This window comes from Leptopilina heterotoma, unplaced genomic scaffold (genome assembly GCF_015476425.1).
Source record: "Leptopilina heterotoma isolate Lh14 unplaced genomic scaffold, ASM1547642v1 Lhet_17, whole genome shotgun sequence".
Lineage (NCBI taxonomy): Eukaryota > Metazoa > Arthropoda > Insecta > Hymenoptera > Figitidae > Leptopilina > Leptopilina heterotoma.
Genome location: NW_025110886.1, coordinates 2,540,894 through 2,564,578, shown reverse-complemented (window position 1 = coordinate 2,564,578; position 23,685 = coordinate 2,540,894). Strand labels below are relative to the sequence as shown.

The 23,685-nt window shown below is 26.1% G+C and overlaps 1 protein-coding gene across 2 annotated transcripts in view; it reads left to right on the top strand.

Moving 5' to 3' along the window:
- Positions 1-23,280, top strand: part of LOC122499640 (DEAD-box ATP-dependent RNA helicase 20-like) — a 32,462-nt gene extending 9,182 nt beyond the window's left edge. Inside the window, exons 3-5 of one of the 2 annotated variants that reach the window (XM_043608092.1) lie at positions 181-628; positions 4,527-5,368; positions 17,461-23,280. In XM_043608092.1, coding sequence (XP_043464027.1) covers positions 181-628; positions 4,527-5,368; positions 17,461-18,313 — 2,143 coding nt within the window. In that variant the 3' untranslated portion in view covers positions 18,314-23,280. Of the gene's footprint in view, positions 1-174; positions 629-4,526; positions 5,369-17,460 lie in introns of both variants that reach the window. The other variant, XM_043608091.1, reaches the window with a different exon arrangement.
- Positions 23,281-23,685: the final 405 nt, after the last annotated feature.

The following is a 23,685-nucleotide window of genomic DNA, read 5'->3' as shown; positions in this document are numbered from 1 at the left end:
GCAAATAAATGTTTTATAACCGTTGCACAAAATGAAATGGTTTTCTACCAAGCCGACGAAATTTAAATTTTATATACATTTAAGTAAGAATAATAATTTCTTTATAACTCGTTCTAAATAAATGAGTAATAATAAATTAGTAATAAACAAAAGAAAATAATTAAAAATTGAAAGTTTCAGACCCAGGGGGAACAGAGAGTTTGGCAACCGGAAAGGGGGTGGAACTTATTGGAACAGCCAACAACAAACTCAACAAACTGATTTTAGTTCAAAGAAGTCAAGTTTAAAAAAGATGCCAGGTGATTTGTTGAAGAAACCAAATTGGACTTTGGGTGATTTACCTTATATTAATAAAAATTTATACACACCAAATCCCAATATATTTAAACGTTCTCTCGAAGAAGTCAACAAATACAGAGTAGAAAAGGAAATCACTGTTAAAGGAAAAAATATCCCCTTTCCAATACAGGCATTTGAGGAAAGCAACTTTCCTTATTATGTTATGGACAAAATCATAAAGCAGGGCTTCAAAGAACCAACCGCTATTCAAGCTCAAGGTTGGCCGATTGCGCAAAGTGGAAGAGACATGGTTGGAATTGCACAAACCGGATCTGGTAAAACTTTAGCTGTGAGTATTCATCCTTTCTATCTAAATTCAATTTTATTTTATTTAACATTGCTTGTGTCTTTGTTCTAGCTAAAATAACAAGCGCTCAATGCATATTTAACAATAATGTCTATTAACATTTCTCATTTTCTTATAAATTAAAACAAAGATCAAGTATTTTTTTTAACACTGATAAAAAAACGTAGAAAGTTGCTCAGTATTCTTTAAGTGCCTATTTGTGCCTATTTGCCTTTTAATACCTTTAAAAAAACTAAAACGTTTTTTTTTCTTTTATTTAAAAAAATTAAATTGTTAAGAATCGTGTTTAAAAATTAGAAATTATGCAAATTAAAAAAATACTTCAGATTTGTCAAAAAATTGCTACAAAGAAATAGAAATTATGCAATTTTTTTTACTTATTTCTAAAAAAAACTGGAAGTTTTATTACAAACATTGACAGGCATCACAGATAGTCCCCTTTTTCAATTTTACAGGGTTGCCACAGGTCCGGGAAATCAGGGAAAAGTCAGGGATTTTTAGTAACTGGAAAAAATTGAATTTTTAAAATTCATAACAAAACTCTCAATTTTGAATCGATTTAATTAAAAATCTTAAAGAACTTAGTTTTTTAGAAAATTTAAATAATTCAAATTCTTCTGAAATTAGTTACATTTTTTAATACATATTTAATTAATTATTAAAAATTATGGATTTATAGAAGAATTTTACTTAAAAACACTAAAAAAAATTAAATTTTAAAGAAATTACAAATATAATTGCAGAAATTAAATTATTTTCAAAAAAGTAATAAAATTCTTCACAGAAATTCAGTTATGTTCAAAAATTATTGAATATTCTCGTCAAAATTTCAAATATCTTTATAAATAATAAAATTCTTCTCAGAAATTCAATTATTTTCAAAAATTTTAATAAAATTCTTGGGAAAATTTTAATTATTTTCAAATAATTTTTTATAAATTTCTTCTCAATAATTCAATTATTTTCATAAATAATAAAACTCATCGCAGAATTTCAATTATTTTTAATACAATTTTAATTTCAATTCTGTATTTAATACTATTTCCAAAATTTTAACGCAATTCTTAGAAAGAAATCAATTATCTAGATAAATATCAAAATTCTTCACAGAAATTGAAGAAAATTTCGAAAAATTTTCGAGAATTTTAATAAAATTCTTTGCAAAATTCAATTATTTTCATAAATAACAATATTAATCACGAGAATAAAATTATTTTCAAGAATTAGAAAATTCTTTTTAGAAATTCAATTAGTATTTTCAAAAATTAAAAAAAATTCTCGTCATGATTTCAATGATCTTTATAAATAGCAAAAATCTTCGCTGAAATTAAATTATTTAAAACAATTTTAATAAAATTCTACGCAAACAAATTTTTTTTAAAAATAATAAAAATTCCCCAGGATTTCAATTATTTACAAATTTCTTTGCAATAATTCAATTATTTTTATAAATAATAAAAACTGTTCTCAGTAATTTAATTATTTTCATAAATAATAAAATCCATCGCAGGATTTTAATTATTTTTGATACAATTTCGCGGTCGACTTTTTTGCTCTCTTCTTTTTTCTATTCAAATTGTTCCTTTTATTTAATATTAAATTGTTTATTGTGACTTATTTAAAATTACCTAAATTTTCATTTAGTTTCTCTAAAGTTAAGTTAATTAAAATAAAAATTGCCACTTCATAATGATATTGAAAAGAGCGACTGTAGCTCCATCTTCTAACTATGTATGAGTTTTTAAGGTACTATATTTCTTTAGATTTGGAAATGTGAGTGTGCCCTTCTATGTTTCATTTTCATTGCTATAACTGCGAGAGTACATTCGATTATTTTCGATTTAAATTCGAGATTTCTCACTCATGTCTTTTTTCTAAAGGATTGAATTCTTTTGAGAAATTTTACTACTTGTAAAAATAATTGAATTCTTGCGAAGGATTTTATTAGAATTTTTGTAAATAATTAAATTTTTGTCGAAAAAATTCATGATAATCTAAATTATTATAAAACATGAAGAAATCGTGTTTTATAACAATTTTTTATAAATATTAATTTCAAAAAGGATTAAATTTAAAATTTTTGAAAATCTTCATTTCTATGGAAAAATAATAATGATTAAATATGTATTTAAAAAAGAAGTTATTGATTTTTTTCCGATTTTGCACGTTTGTTTCGTTGAACCATTTTCAAATAATGCGACTTTTATCGATTTATATTTCAAAATTGCGACTTTTTCGACTGTTTTTCCAAATTTTGCTACAAAATATCATATTTTTAGTATAAAATGCAACTTATTTTGATTTTTATAGTGTAAAAAGCATAACTACATATAGACAAATCTTTGATAATATATTTTTGAAAAATTTTTCTAATTCAATTTTGGAAATATACAATTAAACAGATTTTGCATAATTTCAATTTTGTAAAATTTAATTGAAAATTAATAATTTTTGAAAGCATTTTATTACAATTTTTGAAAATGAACTTTTAAAGAATTTTAATAGGAAATTGGTTCTAAAAATAATATTAAAATAGTAGTTTTAAAAAAAGTAATTCTCTGAAGTATTTCGTTCTAATTTTTTAAAATTCAATTATTTTCATTAATTTATACAAAAATTCTTAAATTATTTTCGAAAAATTAAATTACAATATTTATAAAAAACTAATTGTTAGAATTGTTTTATCATAATTTTTTAAGATTCAATTACCTTCGGTCAAAGTTAATTAAAATTTTTTAAAAATTTCCTATTTTAGAATTTTTCAGAAATTATTTATAATTAAAATTCTTCAAAAATTTGATTATTTTTTAAATATTTTTTTTAAAAACTCGATTAATTTTGAAAGATTTTATCAAATTTAAATTATTTTTTAAAGATTTTACTAAATTTCAATTATTTTTTTAAAAGATTTTACCAAATTTCAATTTTTTGTACATTTTTCAATTGCACGTAAAATTTTTTAATTGTTAAACTATTGTCTTTCAAAAATGATTTAGAAATATTTTTAAAAGTTAATTTTGCGAATTTCTTTTTTAAAGTTTTTGAAAATATTCTATCTTAATATCTTTAAAAAGAAAAATGGACGGTTTTAATTATTATAAAAAACTGAATTTTTGTATTTAAATAATTGAATTCTGGAAGAGCTGTCGAAAAATTATTAAAAATTAATATAGATAATTGATTTAGAGATGAAGTTTAGGGTGGTGCGACAGTTTATCCATTCCATTTTCTCCACGCTTGTAGAAAATAATAGAATTTTTCAAAGTGTCATAGGTAGTTTTAGTTTTTAAAAATTATTAAATTTCAGAAGTTGAAAATTTTTTAAATTTTATTTCCTGTAAAAAAGAAATAAGAAGTATTTAAATATTTATTTAGCAAAATTATTCGAGTTTTGATTAATTGAATCAAGAAATCAGTGAGGAATCAGGAGCTACCTTCTGTTATTTTCTATGGGATTAAATTGATGAGGTTTTTTGTCTAGAAAAATGAGGCTGAAATCCGTAACGTTTTTAAAAACAAAAACAAAAAAATAATGCGACTATTTAATTTATCTTAGTTTCAAATTCATGTTTTTTTTAGTAACAATTATTAGGTAATAATTTCTTAAAAATTTACGAACATGAAAATTATAGATGATCTTAACTTGAATAAAAATTCTTTTTTATTTTTCGTTTTTAAAAACGTTGCAGACTTGAGCCTCAGAAAAATCAATTATGATGCATACACAAATATTAACTTGAAACTGCGGACAGAATGAATAAAAGAATACGAAGATTATTTATAGTTAATTAATAATTAAATTTCTATTGTTGAAACGCTATTTTTAAAGATTTTAAAAACATTTATTACCTTAAATCTAAAGAAGAAACTTCTTTTTCAGTATATATTGCCGGCAATCATCCACATTCAATGTCAACAAAAATTGAAGCAAGGAGAAGGTCCACTTGTGTTGGTTCTTGCACCAACAAGAGAATTGGCACAGCAAATTCAAACAGTTGCACGCGATTTTGGAACGTCGTTGGAAATCCGCAACACCTGTATTTTCGGCGGCTCTCCGAAAGGACCTCAAGCACGAGATTTGGAGCGTGGCGTTGAGATTTGCATCGCCACTCCAGGAAGATTGATCGACTTTTTAGAAAAAGGCACGACCAATCTTCGAAGATGCACATATCTCGTGCTCGATGAAGCCGACAGAATGCTGGACATGGGCTTTGAGCCCCAGATCAGAAAAATCATTGAACAAATCAGACCAGACCGACAAGTGCTCATGTGGTCTGCCACTTGGCCAAAGGAAGTGCAAGCTCTTGCCGAAGATTTTCTTAATGATTACATTCAGGTTAACATTGGCTCTCTGATGTTGGCCGCGAATCACAACATTCGACAAATCATTGAAATTTGCCAGGAACATGAGAAGGAAGCTAAATTATCAAAGTTATTGCGGGAACTGGGTTGCGAACGCGGAAACAAGACAATTATATTTGTTGAAACTAAGAAGAAGGTTGATGACATCACTAAAACCATCAAACGAGAGGGATGGTCAGCAATTGCAATTCACGGTGATAAGTCGCAACCCGAACGGGATTACGTTCTCTCTGAGTTTAGAACGGGAAAAACTGCGATTCTAGTGGCAACCGACGTGGCAGCTCGAGGTTTGGATGTGGAGGATGTGAAATACGTCGTGAATTTTGATTATCCCAACAGTTCGGAAGACTACATTCATAGGTAAATAAAATTTATTTCAATTAGTTCTCATATTCATTACGAGTCATTTTTATTTTACAAAAATATAAAGTGAAATTTATTTCTTACAAAACTTATTAAATTTCTAATCATATTAACTGGTTTTCTAATTAATAAAATTGATTAATTACGATTTTTTTACATTTTCGCTTTACGAATCACAGGGCTCGAACTAGGTCCGTAAATTTGCTTCAAGTCCGTAAAGTCAGTTTTTTTGAAAAAAGGTCCGTAAAATCCGCAATTTGATAGAAAAACAGGGTTGCCACAGGTCAGGGAATTCAGGGAAAAGTCAGGGATTTTTATTAAAAGTACTGGAAAAAATTGAATTTTTAAAAATCATGAGAAAACTCTGAATTTTTATGTTTTTTTTTTTGCCTCGTAAACTATGAAATTACCACGAATTTTAATACAAAACTCAATTTTTCAAGAACTATCATAAAATTCAGGGTTGCCACGCAACCTGAAAACCTGGAAATGTCAGGGAATTTTTATAAACCTTGAAAAAACCTGGAAAATTATTGTTTTCTAAAGTTATTGTGCTTATTCTTGAAATCTAATTTTTCTTTAATTCAATTTTCTTAATTTAATTTTAAAAGAGTTGCCTTTACAATTTTTCTTCGCAATAACTCAATTATTTTCATAAATAATAAAAAAATTTATAGATTTACAATTATTTTCATAAATAATAAAACTCATCGCAAAATTTCAATTATTTTTAATACACTTTTAATGGAATTTCTCGAAAAATGTATAATTATTCTTATAATTTTTATTAAAACTCATCAAAGAAATTCAATTATTTTTAAAAGTAATAAAATTCTTCGCAGAAATTCAATTATGGTCAAAAATTTAAAAAAACTTATTGTCAAAATTTCAATTATCTTTATAAATATTAAAATTTTTCTCCAAAATTCAATTATTTTCAAAAATTTTAATGAAATTCTTTTTAACAAATTCAATTTTTTTTTAAATTTTCCTCCAGTCAATGATTTTTAATATCTACTATTTTAATAAAATTTTCCAAAAGAAATGAATTATTTTAAACATTTTTTATAAATTTCTTCGCAATAAATATATTATTTTCAAAAATATTCAATTTATGTTTACAGAGATTCAATTATTTATTTATTTATTTACATACGGGTCAAGCCCTTTAATTAAAGTCTAAGTTGCAACCGGCAACTAAATTATACAAATTTGGCATTATAACAGTTAGGCGCACGTTTCAAATTTGAGTACAATTAATTTTATCGTAAATGAGAGGTAAATTTCAAAATATTATTTTTAAAAAAAAATTAATATTGCAAGATAGATATACATTGTTTACCTCTCCATGAAATCTATTAACTATTAAAATGTTGCCAAAATTAGTTTTATACAAAGTTACAAAAAAACGAATTATTTTTATAAATATGTAATACAATTTTTTACAGGGATTCAATTATTATTTTCATAGATAATAAAACTCATTGCAGAATTTCAATTATTTTTGATACAATTTTAATCAAATTCCTCGAAAAATATAATTATTCTTAAAATTTTATTAAAATTCGTCAAAATAATGCAATTATTTAAAAATTTGTTTATAAAATTCTTTATGAGAATTGAATTTTTGGAAACATTCAATTATTCAATAAATTAATTGTTTTTGTATTACAAATAATTAGGTATTTAAAAAGAAATATTATTAAAAAATTCGTCTCAAGAATTCAATTATTTTCAAAAGTAATAAAATTCTTAGCAGAAATTTAATTATGGTCAAAAGTTTAAAAAAAGTTATAGTCAAAATTTCAATTATTTTTATAAATATTAAAATTTTTCTCTAAAATTCAATTACTTTCAAAAATTTTAATAAAATTCTTGTCAATATTTCAATTATTTAGGCAAATTTTAATAAAGTTCTTGACAAAATTTCAATTATTTTCAAAAACTTTTCTCAATTCAATGAAATTTTTTACAGAGATTCAATTATTTTTAATACAATTTTAATCTAATTTCTCGAAAAATGAAATTGAGCGGCTGGATCGTAGAAGGGCACGTAAATTTTTCTCGGCCGAAATCTAAGTCCCCTGAATACTCAAAATTCAACTTCTGATTTTAAATATTTTAAATACACATCCTTATAGAAAATTTCATTCCGCATCTTTTTTTCTTATGAAATTTTTTTCTATCTATTTGCGTTTTCGAAATATTTGGGAAAAACTGTTTTTTTGAAAACTTTAAATTTAATGACATTTTTCACTTCAACTCGAGATATTTCAGACAATTTAAAAAATTTTTCAATGAAACAAAGAAGAAAATACGTCTTAAGGTATTCTACGAATCCTTTCTCCTTTCTTAAAAAAGACATGGAGTGGAAAGGTCGAATGTATCGAAAAGTATCGAAGTAAAGAATGGGCAATTGTAAAATCTTAATAGAAGGGTGTTTTTAAAATTGTTTGTACATGTGAAGGTGGCGCTGTAGTCGTATGTTATTTAAAAAGAGCGCGAATATATAAATTTTATTTTTGTTAAGAGAAAGTACTCATAATAAATCTTATTTTGCATTGTCAAAAAAACGTCAACATTTCAAATATAAATAAGCAAATTATTAACTGAAAAAATTTGAATATTATTATTAATGAAATAATGGACTTGGACAATGGACATATAAAAACTAGCACCGTAGACGGGTTTTGTTTATAAACAAAATTGTTATTAATTTTTTTCTTTATTAATGTAAAAATCACGGCTCTCGTTTAACGGGCGAATTTTGAGTAACAGAGAACTTTCAGTGAGAAAGTTGTTCATTATGATCCAAAAAAGTTTTCTGGAAAATCATAAGGCTAATAAATAATTAGTGTTGAAATGGTAAATGTTTAAAGTTGCTAGCGACCAAACGCATAACACGCGCCACTGGCCATAACCTATGAAACAACACTCCCAAGCACGTATGGCGAGTGACGCGTGCTATACGTATGGTCGCTAGCAACTTTAAACATTCACCATTTCGACACTAATTATTTATTAGCCTTATGATTTTCCAGAAAACTTTTTTGGATCATAATGAACAACTTTCTCACTGAAAGTTCTCTGTTACTCAAAATTCGCCCGTTAAACGAGAGCCGTGAAGATTGTAGTTCGTGATTTTTACATTAATAAAGAAAAAAATTAATAACAATTTTGTTTATAAACAAAACCACTTTTTTCTTTTTTTTATCATTCGTAGAATACCTCAAGACGTATTTTCTTCTTTGTTTCATTGAAAAATTTTTAAAATTGTCTGAAATATCGCGAGTTGAAGTGAAAAATGTCTTAAAATTTAAAGTTTTCAAAAAAACAGTTTTTCCCAAATATTTCGAAAACGCAAATAGATAGAAAAAAATTTCATAAGAAAAAAAGATGCGGAATGAAATTTTCTATAAGGATGTGTATTTGAAATATTTAAAATCAGAAGTTGAATTTTGAGTGTTTAGGGGACTTAGATTTCGGCTGAGAAAAATTTACGTGCCCTTCTACGATCCAGCCGCTCAATTATTCTTAAAAATTTTATTGAAATTCTTCAAAAGAATTTTAATTACCTATTTAAAAATTTATTGATAAAATTCTTTAAATGAGAGTTGAATTTAAAAAAAAACATTCAATTTCGTAGAATTTTCTAATAATAATTGATTGAAATATGAATTTCAGTTAAAACTTTAGATAATAATTGAGTTTTGAAAAGCAGGTTTTAAATTATAATCTTTGAATGTTTGAATTTTTCATACATTTAACTTAAAATTGTGTAGATTTAATTTTTTTGTAAAAGTTGAATTGAATTTTTGTGAAGTTATTTCAAGTTTTTATTTTCTAATATATATTTGATTGAAGAATTTCCGAATACCTGAATAAACGATGAAATTTCGTAAAATTCAATTGTAAACAAAAGGATTTGAGAATGTTGAAAGAAATTTTGCAGAAATTATTAATAATAATTAATTTACACTTTATAAAGAAGAATTTTAGTTAAAACTTGTGGGAAAAAAATAATTGAATTAAAATAATGAAAGTAATTTTGAATAAGTTACAGTAACAATATTCTTATAATTGGTATAAAATGATGATTTTATCAGTCCAACATTTTTAATTATTATAAAACATGAAGATATCGATTGCTCCGAATCAGAGACTCGGAGTTATCGATATCTTCATGTTTTATAACATATTTAATTTAAAAAAGGTTAGAATTAAAAATTTTGTAAAATTCAAATGTAGTTTCAAAAACCTGGAAAAATTCCGTTTTTTAAACTGGAAAACCTGGAAAAGTCAGGGAATTTGAAATGAGCAAAAGCGTGTCAACCCTGTAATCATATTAACTGGTTTTCTAATTAATAAAATTTATTAATTGAGGCTCCGGATCTTAAAAGGGCACACGCGCGAGCACGCGGCAAATAAGTTGGCCCCTGGAGACAAAATTTTGAAGTTGTTCAAAATGAATTTTAAATTATTGTTTCTTGTACAGAATTTCAAGGTGAAACTTTTTTTCTAATAAAAGTTTTTTATATAATTTCTCGTTTTCACGTAAATTGAAAAAAACGTGATTTTTTGAGTTAAGAAATTTTAATGAATTTTTGACTCGTGTGTAAATTTTGTGGAAAAATATTAATATTTAACGAAGTAGTCACGAGTTGAAGTCAAAAATTCATTAAAATTTCTTAACTCAAAAAATCACGTTTTTTCAATTTACGTGAAAACGAGAAATTATATAAAAAATTTTTATTAGAAAAAATGTTTCGCCTTGAAATTCTTTACAAGAAACAATAATTTAAAATTCATTTTAAACAACTTCAAAATTTTATCTCCAGGGGCCAACTTATTTGCCGTGTGTTCGCGCGTGTGCCCTTTTAAGATCCGGAGCCTCAATTGCTATTTTTTTACATTTTCGCTGTACGAATCACAGGGCTCGAACTAGGTCCGTACATCCCGTAAAGGTCCGTAAATTTGCTTCAAGTCCGTAAAGTCCGCAATTTGATAGAAAAACAGGGTTGCCACAGGTCAGGGAATTCAGGGGAAAATCAGGGATTTTTATTAAAAGTACTGGAAAAAAATTGAATTTTTAAAAATCATGAGAAAACTCTGAATTTTGATGTTTTTTTTTGTTTGCCTCGTAAACTATGAAATTACCACGAATTTTAATACAAAACCTTCAAAACTTAATTTTTCAAGAACTATCATAAAATTATGACTTGTAAATTATTTAATGAATAATTTTTACAATTTTCATAAATACTAGATTGATAGAAGAATTTTAGTTAGAAATACTAAAAAAATTAAATTTTGGAAAAGTTACAAATGATTCCAAAAATTCAACTATTTTCAAAAGTTATAAAAATTCTTCGCAAAATTTCAATTATGTTCAAAAATTAAAAAAAAATCCTTGTCAAAATTTCAATTATCTTTATAAATAATAAAATTATTCATCGAAATTCAATTATTTAAAAAAATTTTAATAAAATTCTTGGCAAAATTTCACAGGAATTCTATTAATTACAAAATTATTTATAAATTTCTTCGAAATAATTCAATTATTTTCATACATAATAAAATCTTCTCAGGAATTCAATTATTTAAAATACAAAATTTCATAAAATTTTTCGAAAAATATCAATTATTTAAAAAGATTTTTATAAAATTTGTCGCAAGAATTCAATTATTTAAAAATTTGTTGATAAAATTCTTTATGAGAATTCAATTATTCAATAAGTTGTTTTTTTGTATTTAAATAATTGAAAATTGAATTATAGTAGAATTTTTTAATAAAAATTGATTTAAAAATGAATTTCACTTAAAATTTTAGATTATAAATGAACATAAATGTTTTGTAAAAGTTTTGTAAAATTGAATTGTAAACAAATAAATTTGAAAATTCTTAAAGAACTTTTTCAAAAATTAATAAAAAGAAGAATTTTAGTTAAAAACACATTAAAACATTTAATATTGGAGAAATTACAAATTATTGCAGAATTTCAATTATTTTCAGGATTTATATAATTCTTCGTAGAAATTAAATTATGTTAAAAAATAATAAAATTCTTTTTAGGAATTCAATTATTATCATAAATAATAAAACTCATCGCAGAATTTCAATTATTTTTAATACAACTTTAATCGAATTTCTCGTAAAATGTAATTTAATTTTCGTAGAATTTTCTATAATAAAAATTTATTTTTAAACTTTAAATAAATAGGGGAGAGTCTCCAGTTGTGAGACGGGTTTTATTTTTGACCCGTAAATTGTAAACGGGTAAACGAAATTGTAAATGAAATACACCGTTCGAAAGGTAACAGAAATACGCAACTTTTATTAGAAGAAAGTATAGTGTTTCGATGAACTCAAAAAATTTTACGATACATTTTCCGAGCACATCGCTTTTTTCAAAAAAAAAAATGTCTCCAGTTGTGAGACACTTATTAAAAATTGCTAAAATTTAATAAGTTTGACATAAAACGTTATGTTTAGTAGAAATAATTAAATATATTAATAATATATATTATTATATACTAAATAATAATATTTATTCGACAAAATATGACTATCAAATAAACACAATTTAATAGCTTCAACAAGAGCATTAAAATTGATTTCTTCTGAATCAATTGACTTTTTTCCACTTGACATGCCCAAAAATACTAGAAAAAAAATCAAAACAACATTTAAATAGTATGCCTGCAAAGTCGTATTTTTGATGCTGCCCAGATGGGTGTTGACACCGTCTCACAACTGGTGATATGCTGTGTCTCACACCCAGAAATTGGCGCTATTTTGAAAAAGGAAAATTAAATTATTTTCAACCGCAGATTGGAACAATGCAATATTGCATCACAAAATATAAGGAAAACACTAAAAGAAAATGCATTACATTTACCTTTTCCAATTAATTAACTTGGAAAAAAAGTACTTTGCATTTATTGAAAAAACGCTTTTTAGTCGATTATCACACACAGTGTTGGTATTTAACAAAAACAGTTTATATATCCGCTTCGGCGTACACGAAAAAGTTGGCTCATATAAAAAGAAATGTTTTTACATAAACCAATCGGCTTTTTAATATTGCATGTTAAAAAAATTGACTGTCTCACAACTGGAGGTGTCTCACAACTGGAGACTCTCCCCTAAATAAATTAAAAAATTAATTTTAGTTAAAATTTTAGATAATAATTAAATATTAAAAGCAATATAGCGAGAATTTTTAGAAATAATTGAATTTTGTAATTAATTTTTTTGAAAAAGTTTAATTGAATTTGAAAATTTTCAAAGAACTTTTTCGAAAATTAATTGATTTAAAGAAGAATTTTAGTTCAAAATTCTAGAAAATAATTGAAATGATGAAAATAATTTTAAAGATGTACAATATATGAATAATACACGGAGAAAAATCTGTTAGGATTAATGCTCGAAACTTTTCATGTACTTAATGAAAAATTTAATTTATAGTTTTAAGTAAAATGTTCTTTTATACGACTCGGACTGGTTATATTTTTGTTCGAGCCCTGGAATCAGTGGAAAAATTATAAGACAGATGTTTGTCTTAATTTTTTCAACGTTTTGGTTTAGCCTATTTTGGTTTTTAATGGCCACCATCATAGAAAAATTCTTAAAAGTGCAAAAAGAATTATTGATTCGTGTTTAAAATTTGTTGATTAATTATGTTTTAATAATAAAGCTAGTGAAAATATAAAAATAATAGACAAAATATGTTTTTAAAGTAGGTCCGACAAATAACCGAATTTTGACGTTTTTATCAATTAATTACGAGAAAGTGGAACTATTGAATTAAATGAAAACTCACCGAATATAGAATATTTTTTATGAAATAAAATATTTCAGGATTTCTTATCACTTTCTTAATTTTTCTTTTAAATATACAAGAAATATTGAGTTGAAAGTGCGTAATTTCTGAATTGTTGCGTACTTTACAACTTATTAACTCCGTTAAAAAAAAATTTTTTAAATTTGTCACTTCACAACTTCTAAATTACATTATAAAATCTAGGCACACCGAAATTTTCGTTTTGGTCCCGGGTCTAATTTAAAAGATATAAAGGTATAAAAATTGCACAATTTATCAGGTTAAAACTGTTTAGTTTCTTCTACATAATTGAAGTTGGTTTCTTCTTGTTTCGATCATAATGTTTGAATTAAAAACCAACCAGCTTTGATTATTTACTTTTAAGGCATATCTCTCTTCTATGTGAACCTTGAATTAGCCAAAAATTAATCTTTTTACAGTCACAATTTTTACCTTTTTTAAATTTTGGTTTAAATTAAAAAAAACACTTTAAATAATTTGTTTCTTCAATTTTTTGAGGTTCACATAGAAGAGAGATTTGTCTTAAAAATAAATAATCAAAGCTGATTGATTTCAAATAAAAATGTGACCTTAAGAGTGTACTCCCACGTCAAAAAATTCCATGGAAGTAAAAAAGGGGAAAAAGCTGCCATTTGTTTACAGTGAATTTTGTGACACGATTGAAGCTCGAGGTTGCCCCGAGATCGAACCAAGTGCCGCAAAATTCATCGTAATTAAATTGGGCTGCCTTTTTCCCCTTGTTGTTGACGATACTATTTATTCCAAAGGCACAAAAGTGTCGATTTCAGATATCAAACGATAGGGAGCAAAAGTAATTCACTTGTTCGACATGTTTGAAAATGGCTTTCAATTTTATCTTTGGGTAAAAAAAGTCGGACAAGGGTTTCGCACACTAAATGAACATTTTTGCCTAAAAACACAATGTACAGAAATTTTGTTTCGTATGTCAAATAGTGTAAGCAATACGAAAAGGAACAATTTCATAAAACTAAAATAAAATTAAAAATTAGTTTATAATCTTTAACTCTTTTAAAATTAAAAACTTAACTTTATACCTATCAATAAGAATATAGAACACGCTAAAATTCATATTTTACTTCGTCATAATGCTAAAAACAAAATCAATAGATTTTTTTTGTCTAGAATATTGTTTAGGACGCATGCGCACCAAATACTCTAAAGTTCTGATCAAAGTCGGTCATGTCTATAGTAAATGACACGCACATTATTCAAAAAATTTAATTGCCTTTATGAATTTCACGAAAATTATCATGGCGATTGTCTATTTTCGATTTAAGATGAAAAGGTCTATTCCAATCTTTTCGAACCAGAACTAAACTTTTTTCAATCACAATAATTGTAAATTGTGATTTTTATCAAATGAAACGGTTCTAATCGTGTTTTTTAATCTTTTAAATAATAAGAAATTTTCTTCTAAATACATAATTCCAATTTTTCTGAAGGAGAATCTGATTTAATTTTCTTTTCGAATTCTTTTTTAAATTAAGATTTTTTAAAATACCATTTAATTATTCTTTACTTAATACTCTTTCCTTTGTCAATCGATACGTATTAGTTAATCCTTTTTACTTTTTCAACGGGAGTTTGATAAGTATCTGTTGTGAATGTATATTTTTTCCTTTAATTCAGCTGAAATTTTTTCAGCAACTACCAATTGTCTAAAATGGAAAATCGTATAATAAATAAAATACAATTATTTTTCTTTTAATGAGAATTACAGACTTTGCTCTCGATAATTAATTTTAAAAATGTGTCAAAAAGTAGCTTTCAAACTAAAAAAAGTAGTAAAAAAGTAGCTATCGAAAAATTAAACTTGACGAAAAAACTCCTTTTTTTAGACCCTTCACAAAACTGACAAAAATTCTATTCCATATTTTTTATTTTCCTGACTTTTTCCTAATTTTCATCAAAAATATTTACTTATTTCTGATCCTGCTACTTAATTGAATTTCTGCAACGAATTTTATTATTCATCAAAAAATTTAAATATTTATAAAAATAATTTAATTCTTGCCAAGAATTTTATAAAAAGTTTTAAATAATTGATTTCATTAGACTAATTTTATGCAAATTCTAATTTAAATAAATTGAATTCCTGAGATATTTTTATTATTCATGAAAAAAATTGAATTCTTACGAAGATTTTTACAAAAAATTTTTTAATCAATTGAATTCTGTTTCGAAATTTTATGAAAATAGTAGATATTGAAAATCATTGAATTGCGAAAAGTTTTTAAAAATAATTAAATTTTACAAAGAATTTAATTAAAATTTTTGACAATATTTGAATTTTTGCGAACGATTTTATTTGAATTTTTTGAATTCTTGTGATGAATATTCTAATTTATGAAAATGATTTAATTTTGCAGAGAAATTTATTAAAATGCCTCAAAATAATTGAATTTTTGGGAATAATTTTTTTATTTATCGACGTAATTGAATTCTTTTAAAGAATTATTTATGGAAATAATTGAATTCTTGGAAGAATTTTATTAAAATCTAAAAGAATAATTGAATTATTTCAAAAAAATTTAATTTAAATTGTATAAAGTAATTAATTTCTTTCAAACAATTTTATTAAAATATTTGAAAATAATTGAATTACTGTGAAACATTCTAATATTTTTGTAAATAATTGAATTCTTCCGAAGAATTTGAAAAAAGACATTTTTTAAAATAATTGAATTTTTCGAAGAATCGAAATTAATTTTTTAAAAATAATTACATTTTTTGAGCAATTCTTGTAAAATTGTATTAAAATAATTCTAATCCTGCAATGAATTTTATTATTTATGAAAATAATTGACTAGTAGGAAAGAATTTTATTCAATTTTTCAAAAATAATTGAATTCCTGAGAAGAATTTTATTATTTATGAATATAATTAAATTCTGGCGAACGATTTTATTAGAATTTTTGTAAATAATTGAATTTACAAGAAAAAATTTATTACATTTAGAAATAATTGAATTCTTGTGATGAATATTGTTATTTATTATAAAAACAATTATATTTTGCAAAGAATTTTATTAAAATGCTTCAAAATAATTAAATTTTCGCAAATAATTTTGTTATTTATCGACATAATTCAATTTTTTCGAAGAATTATTTATGGAAATAATTGAATTCTTGTGAGGAATTTTATTAAAATCTAAAAGAATAATTCTATTATTTAAAAAAAAATGGAATCAAAATTGTATTTGAAATAATTGATTTCTTTCGAAAATTTTTATTGAAATATTTGAAAATAATTGAATTCCTGTGAAAAATTATAATATTTTTGTAAATAATTGATTTATACCGAAGAATTTAAAGAAAACAGTTTTTTAAATAATTGATTTTTTCGAGGAATCGAAATTAAATTTTTAAGAATAATTACATTTTTTGAGAAATTCCTGTAAAATTGTAATAAAAATAATTGAAATCCTGCGATGAATTTTATTATTTATGAAAATAATTGAATATAAACATTATTTTAAATAATTAATTTATTCAAAATATTGTAAATATTCTGAAAATTTTATTTTAAATACATAACGAATTTTTGTGGAAAATTTTATTTGTGACAACAATTGAATTTTTCAATTAATTAATTTAAAATAGTATTAAAAATAATTGAAATTCAGCATTGAGTTTTATTATTTATGAAAATAATTGAATTATTGTGAAGAATTGTATGAAAATTTTGTTAATTAATTGATTTTTTCGAAATTTTTTTTTGAAAATGCTTTTTTAAATTAATTGAATTCCTCTGGAAATTTTATTATTTATGAAAATAATTGAATTTTAGATGAATTTTATAAATTTTTTAAAAATTGAATTCTTTTGCGAAATTTTATGAAAATATTAGATATTGAAAATAATTGAATTTCGAATATTTTTTGAAAATAATTGAATTGTTTTAAAGAATTTGATTATTTTTGAGAATAGTTTTTTGATTATTAGCGAATTTCTTTTTTTTTATTATTATTAGCGAATTTAAAAGTAGATGAAAATTCTCAACAAAAAAACAGAAATAGTAGCTTTTAGTGACTGAAATCTAAAAAAAGTACCCAAATAGTAGTAAAACGTAAAAAAAGTAGTAAATAGTAGTTTTTAGTAAATGAGTGCGAAGCCTGGATAACCAAAAGCAAAACCCAACAAAACCTACAATAAAGAAAACTTTGAATTTTTAGCACAGTTTATTTCTGATATATTGAGGCTAATTTTTGAATTTATTTTACAGGATAGGTAGAACAGGACGTTGTCAAAGCGCTGGTACAGCTTATGCTTTCTTCACACCCAACAATGCTCGTCAAGCGAAAGAATTGATCTCCGTTCTTGAAGAAGCTGGTCAAACGATCAATCCTCAACTCGCGGAAATGTCCAATTCACAAAGACATCAGTATGGAAAGGGAAGGCAACGCTGGAGTAACAACCGAAACCCAAAGGACAGCAATTCATTGGGTAGTCCAAGGAATAACCATAGTCCCAATACAAATGGCTGGCAGAATCAGCATATCATTCAACCGAGCCAGATGAATGGTGGCCAGGAACGTCAAATGATGCGGTCACAAAATACTTATCAGAATAATCGACAAGGCGGATATCAGAACAATTATCAACAACAACAACAACAACAACAACAGACAACTGTTGCGCAAACAGCACAACAACCGCAGCAGCACCATCATCAACAGCAGCAACAGCAACAACCACGGCAATCTAATGGCTATCATCACTCTGGAGGATATCAGGCGAACGGCAACGGAATTCAAAACACTTATCAGGCAACGTCGGCACCTCGTTACCAAAATCGTGTTGGCTATCAAGGAAGTCGCTTCAACAATCGCCAAAGCACTTTCAACGGAGGACAGAATGGGCAATGCATGTACTCAATGCCGCCGCCTTTCATGATGCCTTCCGCCGGACCCACTGACAGCAGCATTCAAAGTCTAGTTAACAACAAGTTCTTCCAACCGACCAATCGACCACCGCCTGGTCCCAATGCTTGCGCCTATCAGTCGATGGGCTACGGTCAGTTCCAAGCCGTTCCACCCTATGGATACCCCTACCCACCGACGCCCGTTCAACAGTGACGCCTTCCAAGAGGTAAAATTTCCGAGATTCGAGCCAATTAAATTCAAATACTCGAATTTTAATCCTATTCTCTCGTACAGATGAAAGTTTTTTGTGATTTGCGTGGGATAGTTGATTTTTTTCCGCTATGTTCTTATTAGAATACTTGGTATTTTGTTTTAATTTTTTTCCTTTATTTACACTTTTCTGGAATGATGCCGCAATCTCCTAACAATGTTACACAACAAAGTTACACAACTTATTTTTTAACAAAAAAAAGATGAATCCACGATTCAGAAAAAGGAAAATTAAATTATTTTCCTCCAAATTTGAATAAAGTAAATAAAATAAATAAAATTTCACTCTTGGCACATTCCAGGTTAGTTGATGTAGCGATAGTTAGTAGAAATGGTATATCAATATATTAATATTGAAATATTGGTCGGAACCACGAATATAATTATGATGGACGACCCTACGGTAATTAAATAGTAATCTTTTTGCGATAACTATGTAAACTACTTGTATGCTTTTCTGAAATGCACGAAACATATAGAAGGGGGGTGGGTTAGGATTAATAATTTATAATTTATTTATATCTCGGGGTATGGACAGAAGACGCTTTACAAAGGAAACACGAAGGCCTTTTGCATAAAAATTTAGCTGTGCGCCCAATTGAGAAACGACCATGTTCTAGAGAAATCCGCGACGAGACCAATTGCGTCTTTATAAATATTGTAAGCTTTCTTTCCCACATTTAAAAAAAAAATGCTGCAGTCCGATTGGAGAGATCTTTCGTACACGGAGAAAGTTGAAATAATGGCAAAAAAAAAAAAAAATTAATAGGATTTCGTGCGAAATAGGAAAAAATACGATCTTCCAAGCTGTCAATCGACAATCGAATGAATGGTTTAATCGAACCCTAGGAAAGAGGCTAAATGAAAAAAAAATTCGGGCGCGTAGTCATATGGCTGTGCATCTCGGAGCAAAGCTCTTTGTATCTTATTTTTGTATCGAAAGTAATTTGTTGTTAGAACGAATAACGATATAACAGAAAAACAAGTATCGTTTTTTGATGTTTATGCAATTGGCCACCGAGTGGCCTTGCTCTACATCGCAGATTACGGAGGGAAAGTGCAGACTAGTCGCGAGCTAAAAAGAAAACAAAAATAAATAAATAAAACTTGAATCGTACCTGTGTTCTTTTATTAGTTTTCTCGCGTCAAAATTCTGTGACCACAATTTTTAATTTAGCGAACAGGAAAAAAAAGTCTAGGTTGTTATATAATACATAAAGGTTTAATAGGCTGCATAAAAAATATTAACATTACCAAACACGTGAGGCTAACAACTCTGTTCCATAACGCGTCTAAAAAATTTTAAACGCGATTAAACATGTTGTTTAATGGTATTTGTGATCGACACGATCTAACCAACTCCGTGTTAATTTTTGTGAGCCTCCAGATTCACAAAAAAATCGTTTTTAAAGAATTTAAAAGTTCTTACTTTGTCAAGTTCTATGCATTTTAATAACGCACATCGACTTCTCACATATACTCGCTTTTATGTACAATAGATTTCAATTTTCATCCAAAGAAAATTAATTTAATTTTCCTTTTTCATTTGAAAATATGAGAAACGAAATTTTTCCTTTCTCTTCAAGAATTTTTTTTTTAAATCTATTGAATATAAATTTGAAAGTTGCATCACATTTTTTTATTTCGAATTAGTTGAAACAAATTACAGATTAATCGAGAGTCAAGTAAACTGGAGGCTCCCGCACATTGCGTACGCCCCTTATCGAATAAAAATTCACCCAAAAAAATTTCGTTTTCTAAGACGATCATTTTTCTAGAAATTATTCTTTATTGAAGAATTTTCTTCTCGGAGAAATTAAAAAAAAAAAAAAAAGTATAATATTGAAAAGGTATTTAGGAAGAGGCATTTTTTTTTAAATTGATAAAGGGTGTACGCGTAGTTCTGTGATATGTATGATGTAGCGTATTAATAGACTCACTGTTCTATTATACATCATGATTAAAATAGGAAACGTATCTCATCAGTTTTGTATGTGGTATATCATATCATATTAATCTCGATGGTATTAGCGAAATGTACTATCGACTTAGAAAAAAAAGAATTCAAATGATTATTTAAAAAAGAGAAGAAAACAGTCTTTTTGCGAGTCTCCCAAGAATAGGTCGATATCGAGGGGAAAATAAAAAAAATAAAAAAGTTGTAATGATGGGGCTATAGCAACTTGTACTCTTATCGTAAACACCGACTGTTAAATATGTATATATACAACAGCTGTTTGAAATTATTTTCTAAAAATTTATAACAAAAAAAAGCGTTAATTAAAAAGTAAAGTAAAAAAAAACTGTCTGTGGTGGTCGCACCTCACACTCTTAAATACACGTAAAGAAAAGTGCAAAATGCGCTGCCGCTGTGTCGCCAACTGATGAGAAAGATAGGCGTGCTTTTTTAAAAAAGAGAAAAACAAACCCCCATTGAAAAATGAGTAACGTCTGATCAAAAATCATTGAGAAAATATTTTTTTTTTGTCAATTATTTTATTAATTTTTTTCATTAATTTCGCCTATACATTAAAATAGGATTTTAATTTTTATATTATTAGTACTATTATTATTATTATTCTTATTATTATTCTTATTATTATTATTATTATTATTAATATTAGTGTATTCTTTCTCGATATCTATAATCAGAAATATGTGCGATTTTTGATCCTGCGTAACTCAAAAATGTTATATTGTTTTTATTTATTTTTTTTTGCTATATTATAATTATAATTATTTTCTTGAAGGAAACATAATTAGTATGCGTGGATGTCGCACCTCAGTGTACACCGGTGATAGTTGACTACTCGTATTGAAAAAAAGAGAGATCGACAATTACTGAGAAAATTAAAAAAAAAAAAAAAGTACCTTCGCAATTTAATGCTGAGCGCTGTGATATCACGTACATAAACATTTTTAATTATTAAAATAAAGATGAATACGCATATTGTAATGTTAAACGAATATTATCTCCTTTAATATGAAGACTGAATCTCTCGCCAATTTATATACGAGTTTAGCAGCTGCAAGTACACGTTCACATAAATACTGTACGCTATAAATACCTATTTGTATATTATTACTATATTTTATATATTTGGATGACGCCGTCCTTGTTGGGGCGCGGCTGTAACTATTACGTTAGTTCGATAGTGGGTGTACATCTAGCATAATTTTTGCAAAGTTATTATCATCACAATATTATCTTGTGGGTTCAATGTTATATCAGTATTTTCTACGTTAAAGAAACAGTTTTTAAATGTAGAAGAATCTCTTTTTCTATAGTGTCTCTTGTGCGTCTAATCTAAAAATCATTTTTTTTATACGTACAATAATCGAATTTAATGAAATGAAATCTAATCTCTACTTAATTTATTCAAAATTTGTATATAGATGTATTTTTAAATCAACCCCAAGTTTTGTTTTAACTTGAGTTTAAATGTCTTTTAAGACAACGATTCGTCCTCGTGAAAAAAAGAAAGAAACTTGTCAAAGAGATGATGATGGGTTCAAAAAGTCTATTTTTTTTGGTGTCGTCTGTATTTTACACTTGACAGCGTAGAATAATTGTCACATACGAATATTGCATATTGCAATATGTATGAACTCTCCTACCTTTCTCGTACGTGCATGACACAAACACATACACAAACACAAATATAGACGCACCTCTGTGTGCACAAAGAATCGGCATCGCCCCCTATTCATTGAACTAATGCTCTTAAAAAAAAAAAAAAAAAAAAAAGTATTGATCCTCTTCGTGCAGCATCTTATGCGTCTCTGCGTTAGTGTTTATTGTCTACTTATTTTGTATCGTCTCTCGTTAAATTAAATTCCACAATTATATAGAAATCATTACCTAGTTCGAAAAAGGCCTGTTGGGAACATATTTCTTTTATATTTTCAAATATCTGCACATATGTTCATGTTCCACAGAACAAACTACCAGAATCTAGTCAAAATTATTATAATATCACTAAGTCCAACGGAGTTAACACTCTTTTGAGTTCCTTACGTAAAAAGAAAAAGAAAATGAAAATTTTTTTTTCATTGCACTCAATGCATTTTTTTGTTGTTACGTCGACAAATTGTTTTATTACAGATTCAATAAAACAACGTTTTTTCAAAGAAAAGGAAAGAAAAAACGAAAAAATGATGAAAGGTGTTTTGTAGAGGCCTTCATTATAATATATTTTGAGCAACCTTACTATTTTGCTCAATACAATCAAACTGTTACGAAGTGATATTATAAATATAAAGAGGTATTATATCGTGTAAATTGAGCGAACTTGACGGGCATATATAAGTTTTTATATTTGATACTAGTTTATGATAGTAAAATGAAAAAAAAAGAAAAGGGGAAAGGAAATACTAACAATAAGAAACTGTTCCCAGGACGTTAGCCGAATGATTATATTCCCTGGCGTTAGTTTTTACAAAGAGAGAGAGAGAGAGAGAGAGAGAGAGAGAGAGAGAGAGAGAGAAAAAGAGATAATTATTATGAAGAGGCGTATTTATTTTTTGACCATGACATAATTTTGGGGAGCAAAGTGATAATTAGTAGTTACACGTATGAATACGAATATATTACTATGAACCTTGCTGAAAAAAAAGAAATAAAAAGTAACGTCCTTTAAATATAAATAAAAATAAAAGCACCAAATGCCCTTTGCAGTGCTCGTGAACATTTATTATTTTTGAGCTAAACAGGCGGAGACAAAAAGCAAAAACCGTTTATTGTAAGACCACTGGAAGAAAGACAGTTCGACAAAAAACGATAAGAAAATAAAGATTTTATGATACTGCTCTACATTCAGATTCTCTTCTGTAGGTTTCACTAAAGTGCATTTCTTGTATGTTATACAGTATTATAATAGAAAATAAAATAAACACATTGCAATTACAAATTTTGTATTAACTTTTGTATTACCTTTTTCATTCCTTATTTCCTACAATCATTGTCATTTTCCCTCTTTTTTTTAAATTTTGTCACCTTTTTCACCTTTTCTTTATAATTTGCCACCTTTTTCCCCTTTTTCACCTTTTTGTAATAAAAAATAAACGAGTTTTTCTTGTTTTTAAAATCTTTTTCAAAATGTAATAGAAGAATTTCAGTTAAAAATAGTCAAAAAATCCAGTTAAAAAATTGAATTTTAAAGAGGTTACAAATTGTAAAAATTCAATTATTTTCCAAAGTACAATAAAATTTTTCGCAAAAATTTAATTATGTTCAAAAATTTTTGAAAATTCTAGTAAAAATTTCAATTATCTTTATAAATAATAAAATTCGTTTCTGAAATTCATTTATTTTC